Source organism: Zosterops lateralis (genome assembly GCF_965231275.1).
Source record: "Zosterops lateralis genome assembly, chromosome: 1".
In the NCBI taxonomy this organism is placed as follows: Eukaryota; Metazoa; Chordata; class Aves; order Passeriformes; family Zosteropidae; genus Zosterops; species Zosterops lateralis.
This window is the reverse complement of record NC_139762.1, coordinates 139,869,954-139,883,210: the sequence shown is the minus strand read 5'-3', so window position 1 is coordinate 139,883,210 and position 13,257 is coordinate 139,869,954. Positions and strand designations below refer to the sequence as shown.

The 13,257-nt window shown below is 40.5% G+C and overlaps 1 protein-coding gene across 1 annotated transcript in view; it reads left to right on the top strand.

Annotated features, from left to right (window-relative positions):
• Positions 1–13,257, top strand: part of TG (thyroglobulin) — a gene marked incomplete at its 5' end in the record, with an annotated part of 158,123 nt that overhangs the window by 119,774 nt on the left and 25,092 nt on the right. The window contains 2 exons of the mRNA XM_083860645.1: positions 5,987–6,168; positions 9,910–10,017. Coding sequence (XP_083716771.1) covers positions 5,987–6,168; positions 9,910–10,017 — 290 coding nt within the window. The remainder of the gene's footprint in view (positions 1–5,986; positions 6,169–9,909; positions 10,018–13,257) is intronic.

Below are 13,257 nucleotides of genomic sequence, written 5' to 3'. Positions count from 1 at the left end.
CAAGGTTGAAGTTTCCTGATTTCTCCCTTGTCAACACAGGGTATTAATTGCTGGGAAACTGTAATTACTCCTTTAATCACTGAGCTACTTAAGAACATGCATTCTCTAGGTCCTCAGTAGCATTTCTGTGTGCTAGCTATGACCATTTGTGGTTGCAGTCAGTCTGATGATGAAGTCCTGAATAAGCCACATACGTATTTAGCTACAGTGACAAAAACTAGTGCAGATGGTGGTTGTTACTTGGAAGTGTGCCCCATTTCCTCTGTCATGAATATCATAACAGATCTTTAGCCTGTGCTAAATGTCCTCTCGCTACAATAGACCTTGAAGAAGGATTTGAGACAATCCACACTGTATCCCGATCATCTACATTATTAATTTTAAGGGTTACTTGGAGGTAAATCTCACTTGCACCTCTCTAGGAATAGCCAAAGCCAATTTTACTGGTACACTAAGGAGTGTGGGAAGGCTTAGCTGGTGGACAGAGCACTGATCTGAACTTGGGGAACCAAGGCATAATTACTAGTTTGCCTTTGACTACACCTGAAGTATTTCATCTGTTCTAAAAAGAGGGATCCAAGCCTCCCTGGGGTGAAAATCCACCTACAGGTGTATTCCTGCTCTGCAGAGAGAAGATCCATGCATGTATTTCAGTAGACAAAACAGCTAAAAAGTGCTCTAACAAGTGTATGGAATTGGCAAAGTCCTAAATTCCATCTTTATTAGGATGGCTGATCTCAATGTAGGCAGTGAGAAAAATAATTTAACCCCTACTGACTTGCTCCACCAGTTCCTAGGTATAACTGTGCTAGGCAATTCAGTCAAGGATTTGCACTATTAATCCTGATTTCTCTTAGTACTGATCCTGTAAATGGTAAGGAGACACTTTTAGCCATTTGGATGTAAGCAAGCTTAACATATGATGCAAATTTTATCACCTTAGACTGAAGTTGCATGCAAGTGTTATAAACTCTTTTCACTCTTCACATAGAAGTGAGTGTGAAACCTCTAGACTGCACCCAGACCAGAAGGTGGAAAATCCAGTTGGCACCATGTTGTTCTGCAGGATCTTACTGGCCTTGGGTTGCACTGGGTGTCTCCCTACTCCCACTGCAACATTGTGCTTGTGCCTTTTATGGTCTTTGCTATTAAAAATGAAACAGAAAGACAAAAGGCACCAGCACTTACGTGCCAGCAAAATATTTATGTTCGATTTGCTTACAATTAAAGGCTGAGGTCTCTCAGTGATGTTTGCAGCAGAGAGTAAGCCCAAGAAATGTCCATTTTATGGCATTCACTGAAATGCTTATTCATGTGAACTGAGACAGATTCATCACTTCCTGGAGCACTTCCTACTCATCCCCAGTGAAGCCATCTCAAGGTTGAAACCAAGTGAGAAACAAAGCAGAATTTGTTAAGGGAATGGCAAGTGGTACCATAATGCACTATTATGTGACATATGGAGTGGTTAAGCCTAAACCCATTCACTGCAATTCCCATGGCAGATCTTCAGGGAGTGTTAGCTTTGAGCAGTCATAGATTAGGGCAGCTGAGCAGAAACCTCTAAAAATGTTGATTTCAATTCCCAACTGGACAAAATTTTATCTCTGTCCTATATGTGATGCTCAGGTGGGAGGACCTAATGGCATTAAATTTATGGATTCACTCATGCTGCTCTATGTGTTTATCTGTATATGCACAGGGGTCACTATAGCCCAGTGTGTATCCTCCATGTGTTAAGTGCTTACTATGTAATCTCCACATTGCAAGATTTAGTTGAAAAACTGAGGCTGTATTTCATGTGTTTGCTTTCTTTTTCTTTCCCTCCTTAGCACAATCTACTTGCAGAACCCAAATCCAGGACATAGGGGAGTGAGTAGATAGAAATTTATTTTATTTACCTCATGTAAGCAAATGGATCTGTGCAGAACAGATCTACCATCCTGCATTTTATTACAGTCAGTTAATTTCTTTATGGAAAAAGGTATTAAGCAGTATACAACAGGTGGTAGATATGTATATATTTATTGTAATGACCAGGGGAGAAGTGTATCCATAAATGCCATCAGTGAGGAGAATGGGCTGAACTCTTCACTTCATATCAAAACTAGTCAGAATTCTTGGAAGACTCTGCCGAATGGAGGCAGGTCTTTCACCTTCTTTTGTGACAGTTTGTCAAAAGCCATTTAAGGCCTAAGATCTGTACATACACTGTTAGCATTCTCATTGTTTCAGTTTGTTGGAAAAGTACATTTTTCCCCTTGGAAGCTATACATATTTGGTCTACCTACTATTATAATTTCTTTTTAAGTAAAACACTGGGCCAGTTTCACTCTTATGCTCCATAAATTGTCCTGCAGCAACAAGAACAGTGAGTAGTATTTAGCTCATTATTTAGGAAATGCTTATGATGTTTTTGAATCATCAGAAGAGCAGAAAGGGATGCACCTGCTGCCTTTAATTAATTTCTTAAATACTTTCTTAGAAAACCCCACTATAACTCCGAGGCAAATTCCTAATGCCTCTTTAAAGGTAAGCAAAATATAAATTATTTTACATGATGTGCAGCTGTTTCTATTAATCTGGTAGCAGCTGTTGTATGTACTGTGTTTTGAAAATTGTTCCTTGGTCATATATTTTCTATTGGGAACATATGTTGGACATGGAAAATCAGTTGAATTGAATCAGTTTCTTAAGAGTTAAAATATTTTGTCTTTTTAATGTTTAATGAATTTTATTTTGAACATATTGCTTTGATTTTGGCTCTCATGTTTAAGTCAGATGTTTAAATTATACTGTAGCCAAAGTAACACTTGAGAAATTGTCTCAGGTTGTGCGGTTTTAGTGCTGTTTGAGGGATGAAAATTCTTAAAAATGCTAGTTCTGTTTATCATCCATCTCTGCCTGTTGAGCCCTCTTTCATCTGTGTCAACACATTTTGACGGCCCCACAATACTGTAAATTATGTCTGAGAAAACTCTGAAAATTGCAGAGTTTTGGGAGCATTTTGAAGACCACAGAAACCCATACACAGACATTGATTTGCAAGACTGCTCAAAAATCATGGAGAGAGGTTTTGGAATGACATGAGCCAGCTGATTGAGGATGCTCAGCTGAATCCCATCAGGCCCTGTAGATTTGTAGGGATCCAGCTGGAGCAGCAGATCCCACACAGTTTCAGAGTCCACTGGGAGTTGATCCTTCTCACAGTCATGGTCTTCTAGCTCAGGGCACTGAGGCCCTCATGGGCCATCATCAGTGTTGAAGACAGAGGCAAAGAATGTATTGAACATCTCTGCCTTGTCAATGTCCCTGTGGGGGAAGTGACCTTCTTTATTCTGGAAGAGTCAATGTTATTTCTATACTACCTTTTTTCATTTATATGTTTAAAAAAACTTTTTATTGCCCCTCACATTTCTGGCAGCTTCACCTCCACTTCAGCTTTGGCCAAATGAATTCTCTTCCTACATGGCAAGCAGCATTTCTGTATTCTTCCCTTGTTACCTGACCTTGCTTCAACTGGGCATACACCTTCCTTTTCTGTTTTATTTCCAAGAGAAGATCCCTGTCCAGCCAAGCCAGCCTTCTGCCTCTTCTCCTTGACTTCTGACATTAAATACCTGAGGTTGACTACCCTGAGTCAGATCAAAGGGCTGTTCAGCACAAAATGCTGTTTTCAGCAGTTGTTAAAAGAGGCTGTTTGTAAGAATGGGGTAAGCAAATATGATGCTTCTGGTAAAAGCTCCCCAAATCTCTAGGCCTTTATAGCTCAGAGACTTCCTGTCCTGAGCTGATCTTTCTGTATTTAATAACTACCAAATTATTTTGTTTTGTTTTGCTTTTTATTTCAAAAACTTCTTCATGAAACTTCATTTTCACCAATTTTTGGCTTTTCCAAAACATTTAGCAGGGAGTTTGTCACCTTAACCATATGTTGGTGTGTGATGATCCATCTCCTTTTCTGTGGTTTTCAACCATAACCTTTGTTTGCTACTTGACCATTGATGAGACAGTGATGAATCAGTGCCTAGGTTACATAATCAATACCCTAAGGGTTTTTTTCACTTTGTTTCTCTCTGTTTTAAGTAGAGTAGAAGAAATTAACAAATCCCTTTTAAAAAGCCAACAAATAAAAGCACTTCATGAAAGTTGCTTGCATGGGTTCATTTATACACAAGGGATTGGGCTTTGCTCTGCCATGGAAAAGTATCTTTTCTTACCCACAACTGCTGAACCCAGTCTTCAAATGAGAGATTCTTAGCTAAACAAAGCAATGCTTCTGCTGCTTAGTAGGAACCCAAACTGATATGTGCCAAAGCTGTGATGGAAAAAATTGCTTTTGAATTCAGTGAATCTGCAGTCAGGTCTTCAGTGATCATTTCTATTTCCTGAAGAAGAATATGCGTGTCCTTGCTGGTTTGAAGCTGAATGATTTTGCAGGCAAGAGTGCTGTGCAGTTTCATTATGTGGCATTTGTGCACAAAAAGTGACGTGTCAGGAGTGAGCTCCCCATCTTTTTCAAAGTACAGCTATATTGCTAAAGCTGGCACCACATGACTCTTTCACATTGCATGGGCCAAAATCCAGCAGAAGAAGAATCTATTAAAAATACAAGGAAAAATGCCAAGATCTTCTTGGAGCTTGGGAGCTTGGTAGAGTTTTCAAATCCCTTAAAGTCAAAATTATTCAAAATACGTAGAGCATTAGAATGCTAAGGACAAACCTCAGCCTCAGCACATGGGAACTTATTTTCCATCTTTCATTTCTGTGAGTCTACTGAAAAGTTATTATTCCATCTGTACTTTCTGTATAGGGTTGTGGAAAGACCTTCTAGCATCATGATGAAAACCAGCTGTGAGCCATCAAAATAATATATTAAGTAAAGCATCTACAGTAACTAAACTGGGCAGACACTGGCCTAGTTTGCATCAGACTGACTGCCCAAAATAATAGAGGTGGTTTTGTTAGATCTTTTTCTCCAGAGCTCTTATCCAAGTTTCAATCAATATGCACCTGTATGGTGCCCTCTTTAGAAAGGCCATGATGCACAGGAAAGTTCAGGGTAAATTGTTTTTTCATTAAGTTCTTTTGTTTCTGAAATTGGAAGAATTCTTTTTTAAAAAGTGAAAAGTTTCAGTTAATGACATAAAAAAACACTTTCTCAAATTAAAACGTGTTGAAAAATTCCAGCAGTCTTTAGCTTTGGTAAAAATATGTTTGGATACACAGTTTGGCATAGAAGGTGGTCCCTGTGCCATGGGCACTTTGCTCTGGGGAACTTGCCTTTATGTTAGGAAAGGTTTCAGATCACAGATCTCAGGAAAAAAGGCATTTCCCTGTTGGTTTCTCTGAAAGGCCCTAAGGGTTATGAAGTTTGAAGATCATGGCTGTTCCCTGCATTGGGAGTTGGAGGAATTGAATTTCTCTTCTGGGTCTAAGGCAGATATTATTCCAGAAGGGGCCTAAATACAGAACTTGGAGCAGCCATGCTCCTTTGTAGATGTTCCCAGAAGAGTCAGTGTCATGAAATGGCCTATAAAACATATTTGCTTTCTGGAATTTTCAAAGGAGAAGAACAGTAACTCCCTCTCTTCCCTCTAGTTTTCCTTCATGGAGATCATCAGAAAAACAGCACTGGACACACATGCAGTGGAGGACTGTCCCTGGGAACCCCTTCTGTGAGAACCAGCAGGATTTCTGTACTTTTAGAGATCCATTGGCATAGCTTGGTACCTATGATTTGGACCGACTAGGCTGGGGGTTCTGTACTATGGTGGGTCCAGAGGAAGCCAGTATTTCTTGTTGGTGACAGTTTTAATAAAGGAAATGTAGGATTGTCCCCAACTCAATCCCCCGGGAATCAGAGATCACAGCAGAGAGGACTTGTTCCAGCAGAGGGAGATCTGAGCCTATGCTGTTCCACTAAAAAAAAGAATTATCTTTTTGGTTTTGTTTCTGAGTTCCATGTATGCACTTTTTTTCTCAGAAATTTGAAGAAAGTCAAGGAAGAGCCAACAGCAAAACAGCCTTTTATCAGGCTCTGCAAAATTCTCTGGGAGGAGAAGAGTCCAACTCATTCATTGAAGATGCAGCTACGTGGTATTACTCCCTGGAACACTCAACTGATGATTATTCATCCTTTTCCAGGGCTTTGGAAAATGCTACACGGTAAGAAAGTCATCCTAGTACACCTCTATGATTGGAGTTGAGCAAGGTTTGTTTTACTTATCTGAAGTGTGCATTTATATCCTGAAAAACTTGAGAAATTCTTATGCAAATGAACAGAAAATGGGGGAAAATATTTCATTTTCTGTGAAGTTTTCCAATGTCATTGGTAAACAGAAATTGAACTGATTTTTATGCCTTGTGAAAAGTTTGGCATGTCTTTCTCGAATTGGATATTGAGTTCAGACTACTATTGCTACTTTTTGCATGTCATAGAGGTCTGGGTTGCTTGAACACTGTCCATAAACAGTTCCTTGATTTGTTTCATCCTTGTGACAGTAGAATTAATAGTCTGCCTTTTATTACCAGTCCCCTAATTATACAGTCAGGTACTTTTTCTTGATGATCAAATTTGAAAAATTTGATTTTAGTAATTACTTTAATTTTTATTATTATTATTATTATTAATCCTGTAAAATACATTTATTCACAATGTCCAGCATGACCTGAAGCCATTTCCTCTTGCTTGTTACTTCAGAAAAGAAACTGATCCTCACCTCACTACAACCTCCATTCAGCCAGTTGTAAAGAGCAGTAAAGTTCCCCCTGAGCCTTTTTTTCTCCATGTTAAACAACCCCAGCTCCTTTGGCTTCTCATCAGGCTTGTGCTCTACAGCCTTCCCCACTCCACTGCCCTGCTCTGGACAGGCTCCAGCACCTCATGCATGTCAGCAGAGCAATGAGCAACTTGCCTCCACTAAATGCACTCCCATCCTTTGCATTGAAACATTGCACGGACCTTTGGGAAGTGGAGGTTGAAAACTTCCAGTTTTCTGCCTCTGAGCAAATTCAGGGAGCAAATGTTTAAGTGGAACAGATTTTCCAGAAATGAACAAAAAAAACTCTTTCCCTATTTCTGTTTCTACTTTATGAGTAGATTCATTGTGAAAACTCTTTACTTTTCTAATATGATGTGGCTTAGAAACTGGTGACTTGAATCCTAATGGACCTGTCCAAGATGTTCCACCTGTGTTCTGAACTGAGACATCATAGCTACAGGCACCTGGCATCTGCACTCTCAGTGTTACAGTGTCCCACCGTGAGCCTTTCCACAACACCTCAGAGACAGGATTTGCCTTTTATTCTTCCATCAGAGCTGAAGAACATTGCTCTGGGAGAGCCTTAGGGAGCAGGAGACGACGAAGAGGAGCCAAGATTCTCTTGGAAACATCTGATTCAAAGAGTGGACAGTAGTTTCTGGGTGGTCCAGGTGTGCTGGTGCACTGAGGTCACGGAATAAAAAAAGCCAGAGGGCTGAACTTTGTGCCATTTATCAACTCACACACCTTGCCACATTTGTAGCCTGTCCCAGGGATGGGCCTCCCATCACCAACACATCTGAGGCCATTGCCTGCAGAACATGTAGAAGCACTGTGGTTCATGGGCATCAAGGCCAGAACTTGTCTTTAGCCTCCTTCCATCACCAGTGTTACCTCTGGGGGGAATTTTTTTAGATTAGTGAGTTTTTAAGCCATAATAAACTGCTGTAGTAGTTACATTTTAACCATTCTTCCCATCCAGAGATCCCTCTATAAGGAGCTGTTATAACACAGGGCTGTCACATTTGATCACTGGCAGTCAGCCCAGGGCTCAGCGTGGTGCAAACATTGATTTTGCAAAGCTGCAAGAGCTGGCACACTACACATTTCCAGCAGGAATGGGATACTTCAACAGCTCCTCAGGCTCAGCAGCCTCCTGGGTGTAGAGATTACCTGCTCCTTTAAGCTATGAGGCAAATACCTTGGCTAAGGAAAGAAGTGAATGGCTTATTCCTGCTCAAACAAAAAGATGAGTAGTGAGACTAGGGCCTCTGATGATAATTCTTTGTGACAAACACTTTGGGAATTTCACAGCAGAAAGTGAGGTGAAACAGTAGGTACAGAGTGAGAGTCACCTATATCAGCATCACAAACATGGTGGAGAAAACAGGGGATTACTTCTGGGTTTTTGGATGTTTGGTAGGTTGATTTGGTTTTGGGGTTTTTTTCTCCTTAGTTTTGTTTCTTTTTAACAAAAACCTTACTACCAGCCAAGAAAAGTTTTATGTCAGGAATTAACCACTAAAGTTTTAACAGGATTACAAAGTGTGAAAAAGCAACACAAATGGTTGTTATAAACTATATATATAGTGTATATTTTGTGGTTTTAAAATAATTCTGCTTTTAAATTTGTTTTAGCTGCAATTTTCTAGTATTTTTTTCCCAAGTGTAAAACTAGTTTAATTTTCTTTTTCTTCCTTTTTTTTTTTTTTCTTTTTTTTCTTTTAACTCTGGTATTCCATGCCTGTTAGAGGTGGCTGTTTCATTTTTGTGGTTACTGTGTATTTAGGTTTGTTCTCTACTTCCTCAGAATAGCTGACTTTTTTCCCCCCCACAGCACCAGCAGAGAATCCATTTTAAATGGTGAAATGTATCTCAAAGCATTTCTTGAGAGCTATTGCTCTCCCCATTTCCCCAGTTTTCAAAGCCCATCTGCTCCTCTAAAGCCCCATGCTGGTAGGCATGTGAAGAGCAGTAATTTTTTGTTTCATTTGGGTGTTGTCAACCATAACTGTCAAAGAGCCCTGTGGTCAGTGAGCCCAAAGCTTGTGGTCTCACAGATGAGCTTAAAATAAACTCTGCTGAGCCAAGATAGCTACCCAAACAGCGCCTTTCATAACCATAGCAGTTAAAAATAGTAATGTGTTTTTATGCTTCTCTGATGCTGTTTGTTCTTGCACCAGCCTTTTTTTTAACCTATCGAGTCTGAAGGAGAAGCTGCTGTTTCAGATTCACTGAACTGAGAATTGAAACCTCCCACTTCCTCAGCAGATATGTTTGTGTGCACTCATCTAGGTAAAGGTATATAAACGCCCAAAGCATGTGCTGAGTCCTCAGGCACAGGAAGGATGGGGAGTAGTGATACACGTGTATGTGATATTTGCCTTCAGGAATCATAGTAAGATTTACTGCAGTGAGGTCTCCTCTCTTTTACCTGCCCCCCTTGAACTGCTTGTGCTTCTTCCAGCTTCTGCTCACCCCAACTTCCAGCTCCCTTTCTTGGGGCAAAGGAAGGTAGGAAGGTTTGGATACATTTGCTTCACTTGTACCTTGTGGACCTGGTGGTAAATTGATCATTTGACTTCCTCACTACACTCTCATTGGTTAATCTTTCTCTCCCAGACATATTGCACCAGAAATTCCTTATTGATGAGCCCTGCAGGTTATCTTCAAAAATGGTCTCTTACCTCTTCCAGTTCTGGAAACTCTACTCAAGAAATCACACAGATACAAATTCAGAAATTATATTATTGGTCCTTAACCCAGGAAATATGTAAGACCTCTAATTAGATGCCATCACAACCTAGTGGTGCCAGAAAGAACTTTAAACTATTTATAAGCACGAGCCTTTGTAGACTAAAGTGGGATTGTTTGGGTTTTTTTCCAGGATTTTTCCTATGTGTCAGATCTGGTTGGTTTACTATCATTGCTCAACACTGCATAAAGCAGCACTTCTAGCGAATTCTAAGTAGTACTAGTCTTGTAGGGAATGTGGTTTCTTTCAGTTGATTTGAAGACAGATATGAGCTGGTTTGGAAAATGAAAGAAAACTATTGTGACAGAGAGAGGTCTGTTGCTTGTGGGGGTTCTTCCCTTTTTTCCTTTATGCAACTGTGTTTGTTTTCTGCTCCTCCTTTTTTATCAGTGACCAGTTTATCACATGTCCCATCATAAACATGGCAAGTCACTGGGCTGCTGCCTCTCAAGGAAATGTCTTCATGTACCACGTACCTGAGAGCTCCTCACAGGGCAGGTAAGGAGATGGATTTTATTATGTTTTTTGGATTTAGAGTTTGCAAAACCATGGCTGACTGGGCATGCTGTGGAAGAGATTAATAGAGGTAGGTACGTCAGATAAACAGTTCAGATGAGCAAAGAAGGAATTAGTCTCTAATAAATTCTTTAACTATACAGGAATACTTTTTCTGAACTGGGGCACTTCCCATTAGATGTCTATGCTGAGTTTTCCCTTTCCAACTTACCTTCCTTGACCAGTTCCAAAGTTAGCCTTTCAGATTCCTATTCTGCATCTGATGAACCTCCCACAAAGAGTCAGAATGTGGTCTAAGTCATCAGGGATCCACAGCTCTCAAGATAAAAGGGGTATCATTTTCTAATTACTCAATATTAATTCAACACTGCCCTTTTTTGAGGTCAAAGCAGTTGTACCCAGTTGCACTGACTGGCCTTCAGTGTGGATGAGCTCAGAGATTTATTCCTTCCTGCTCCAGCACTGTGACTGATGTTCTGCTGACAGACTGTTTCATGGGAAGAAAAATATTTTTGCACACAAGCATTGGTGGACTGAGGCTCTGTGTCATCCTTCATTTTAGAAGCTTACTTGAAGGACTGTCAGCAGGACAATCTGTATTATATTTTAGGCAGAAAGGGATAAGTGGCTGTGGGAGATGCAATGTCTAGTTGGGCACAGAGCAATCTAGTGGGCAGAGGCCTTTGAGGTGACCTTCCCTGGATTTATTTTAGACCCAGACCTTTGCAGGAATCAGGAAGATGTCTGCAGACAGTGGTGAGCACTTTGGGCTGCCCTGTGACTCACCAGCGTGGCTCCTGCTCTCAAAGGCTGAGTGACCACAAACTGCAGTGACCGTCACCCCTTCTGTTCCCTGAATCCACACACCAGGGCAGGAAAGCACACAGGGATGCTTATCCTCATACTCTTTCCTTATGAAGAAGCTGTGCTTGTTCCCTGCCCCCTGGACTGCCCCTCACCTCTCTCCAGGAAGGCTTTTTGAGACCTTTTCCTTGTTCTCAGGCTTCCTCCAAACAGGCTCAGGGGAGGGATGGTGGGTTCCTACTGGCACCATTTGATCCTGTGACGTTCCCTCCAAACTGCATGGTTTTGTTTTAGTTTTTTGTTTGGTTTTTTTTTTTCTTTTCTTTTTTTTTTTTCCTTCCTGATAGCACAGTGAAAAAGCATTTGAAAGAAGCCAGCCCAGATCTAGGTTACAGATGAAGGCCATTATGCTGTGCTAACAGAGGCTTGCTTTCTTTTTCACTGAGAAGTTAATCCTCGGGGAGCCGTTGTTTCTCTGGCAGCTCCAGCGGGAATGTTCGCCGTGTTCCATTTGGCTACTGATAGGCCCAGATAAGTGATTTTTACAAAGCTCCAAGCAGGGCTGAGCTGTGGTATGCCAAAAATCCGGCCGCACAAAATGAAAGGATGTGCTCTCAAATGAGCCAGCAAGTTTTCTCTTGCTCTGGAGAGTGATAGTGGCCCAGCCATCTATGATTAGATCTTATTTTTAAGTGGATTAAATGGTACTTATACGGCTTAGACTCACTGGCTTTGAGGCAGTGATTTTGGATTGATAAGAATTTTCTCTTCTATCAAGCCCCATGTAAGATTCCCCTTGTGCTCATGTTATTTAGCTCTCTTCACGCTCTTCCATGCAGCAATAGTTTACATTGCATGTAGCTACACATTTTAATCATATTTATGTTGACACTGGTGTTCTAAGCTAATTACTCTAACTTTAGTGCAAAAGGTATTGGTTTGCTTTTTGATAACCCTCTTTAAAAGAACAAACAAAGCCAGAATGCTGTCTGAAACTTGCAGGAACGTGAGGCAGAGGCTCAATTGCCTTAAGTTAAGCCACTTGCAGGGAGAAATGGCCCAACTTAGTATGCTGCATGACATCCTTACTCTTTTCACCTTCATTTATCCTTAAAGTGCCATTAAAATAAATATTGTTTGGGTTGAAAAGCAAGCACTTTAGCAGAAGTTGCAGAATTCAGCTTGTCTGTGTATGGGAGGATCTCATTTGACACTACAACGTGGCTATTTATGAAGTGATACCCTCATTTTCCCAAGGGACCCCACACTAGGTCCTCTGCTGAATCACTGCAAGTATTTTGTTTAAATATTGTTATTCATTCATTCACTCATTCCTAAATGAAATCTTCCTTTATTATTAATCCCACTTTTGCTGTGTCACCCTCCCTAGAGCATTCCCCCCTCCAGTGTAGGTGCATTGCAGCCTCACTCAGGCTGGTGCTGTGATGCTGTTGAGGGAAGGAGCTTCTCAGGGGAGAGTGGCTTTAACTCCTTCAAGTGGGAAACCATCAAGAATCTGGAGCCAACAAAGCAGTTCTTGGGAATATTATCAGCAATTTATCTTGCCAGACTAAAGCCAATGATATCCATGAAACAACCTTTAAGTTAGTTTTAAGACTAATATTAATTAGTCTTAGGGAAAGATCTGGCAACCATGTCCAAGGGACTTCTGTAACCACTGGAATTGACTCCTGACAGTTCTCCAATTCTTTTTTGAAAACTGTGACTCTTAGGAGGAGGAGCAGAGGTTTAAACTCCCAAATAACCTGCAGCTTAGGCTGGAGGGCAGGACTTGTGGGTGTGAACTTGCTCAGCAGAAGTGAGAATTGGACCCTGCAAACGGTCTATTAAAGGCCTGAATAGAAGAACCCTGTTACAGCCATTTCTTTGTGTTAGTGAATGCAATATGCAAAGTATGATTTGCACATAGCAGTCATGTATAGGATTATTCTGTGAGTGCACACACTAAATCAGGTCCTCCTCATGCTTTGTAGCTGTACCTGATCACTCACAGGCTTTTGGTAGTATGATTTCCAAACCAGTTTGCTGAGATATAAACCTTCACTTGTAAAAATGGGAATTTTTAAAGTATTATGTTCATAGGGTAATATAAAAGATAAAATATTGAGGGTTTTTTACTCTGGTGTCTAAATTGTTCCAAAGAAGTCAGTTTACACAGGAGATGGACCTTCTCTCTTTGTGTTTGCAATCTGTATCATAAAGATGATGATGATATAATTATATATAATTTATAATAATTGCTAATGGCTACTTCACAGGAGTATTGGAAAGAGTACATTAAAATAATGTTCAGATAACTGCAAAGGGGAACACTATTTACTCTTGGACAAAATATTCTGTCTGGGGAAATAGCCATTCACTAATTAGATAAGTCGCCATATAGCAACACATTCTCCA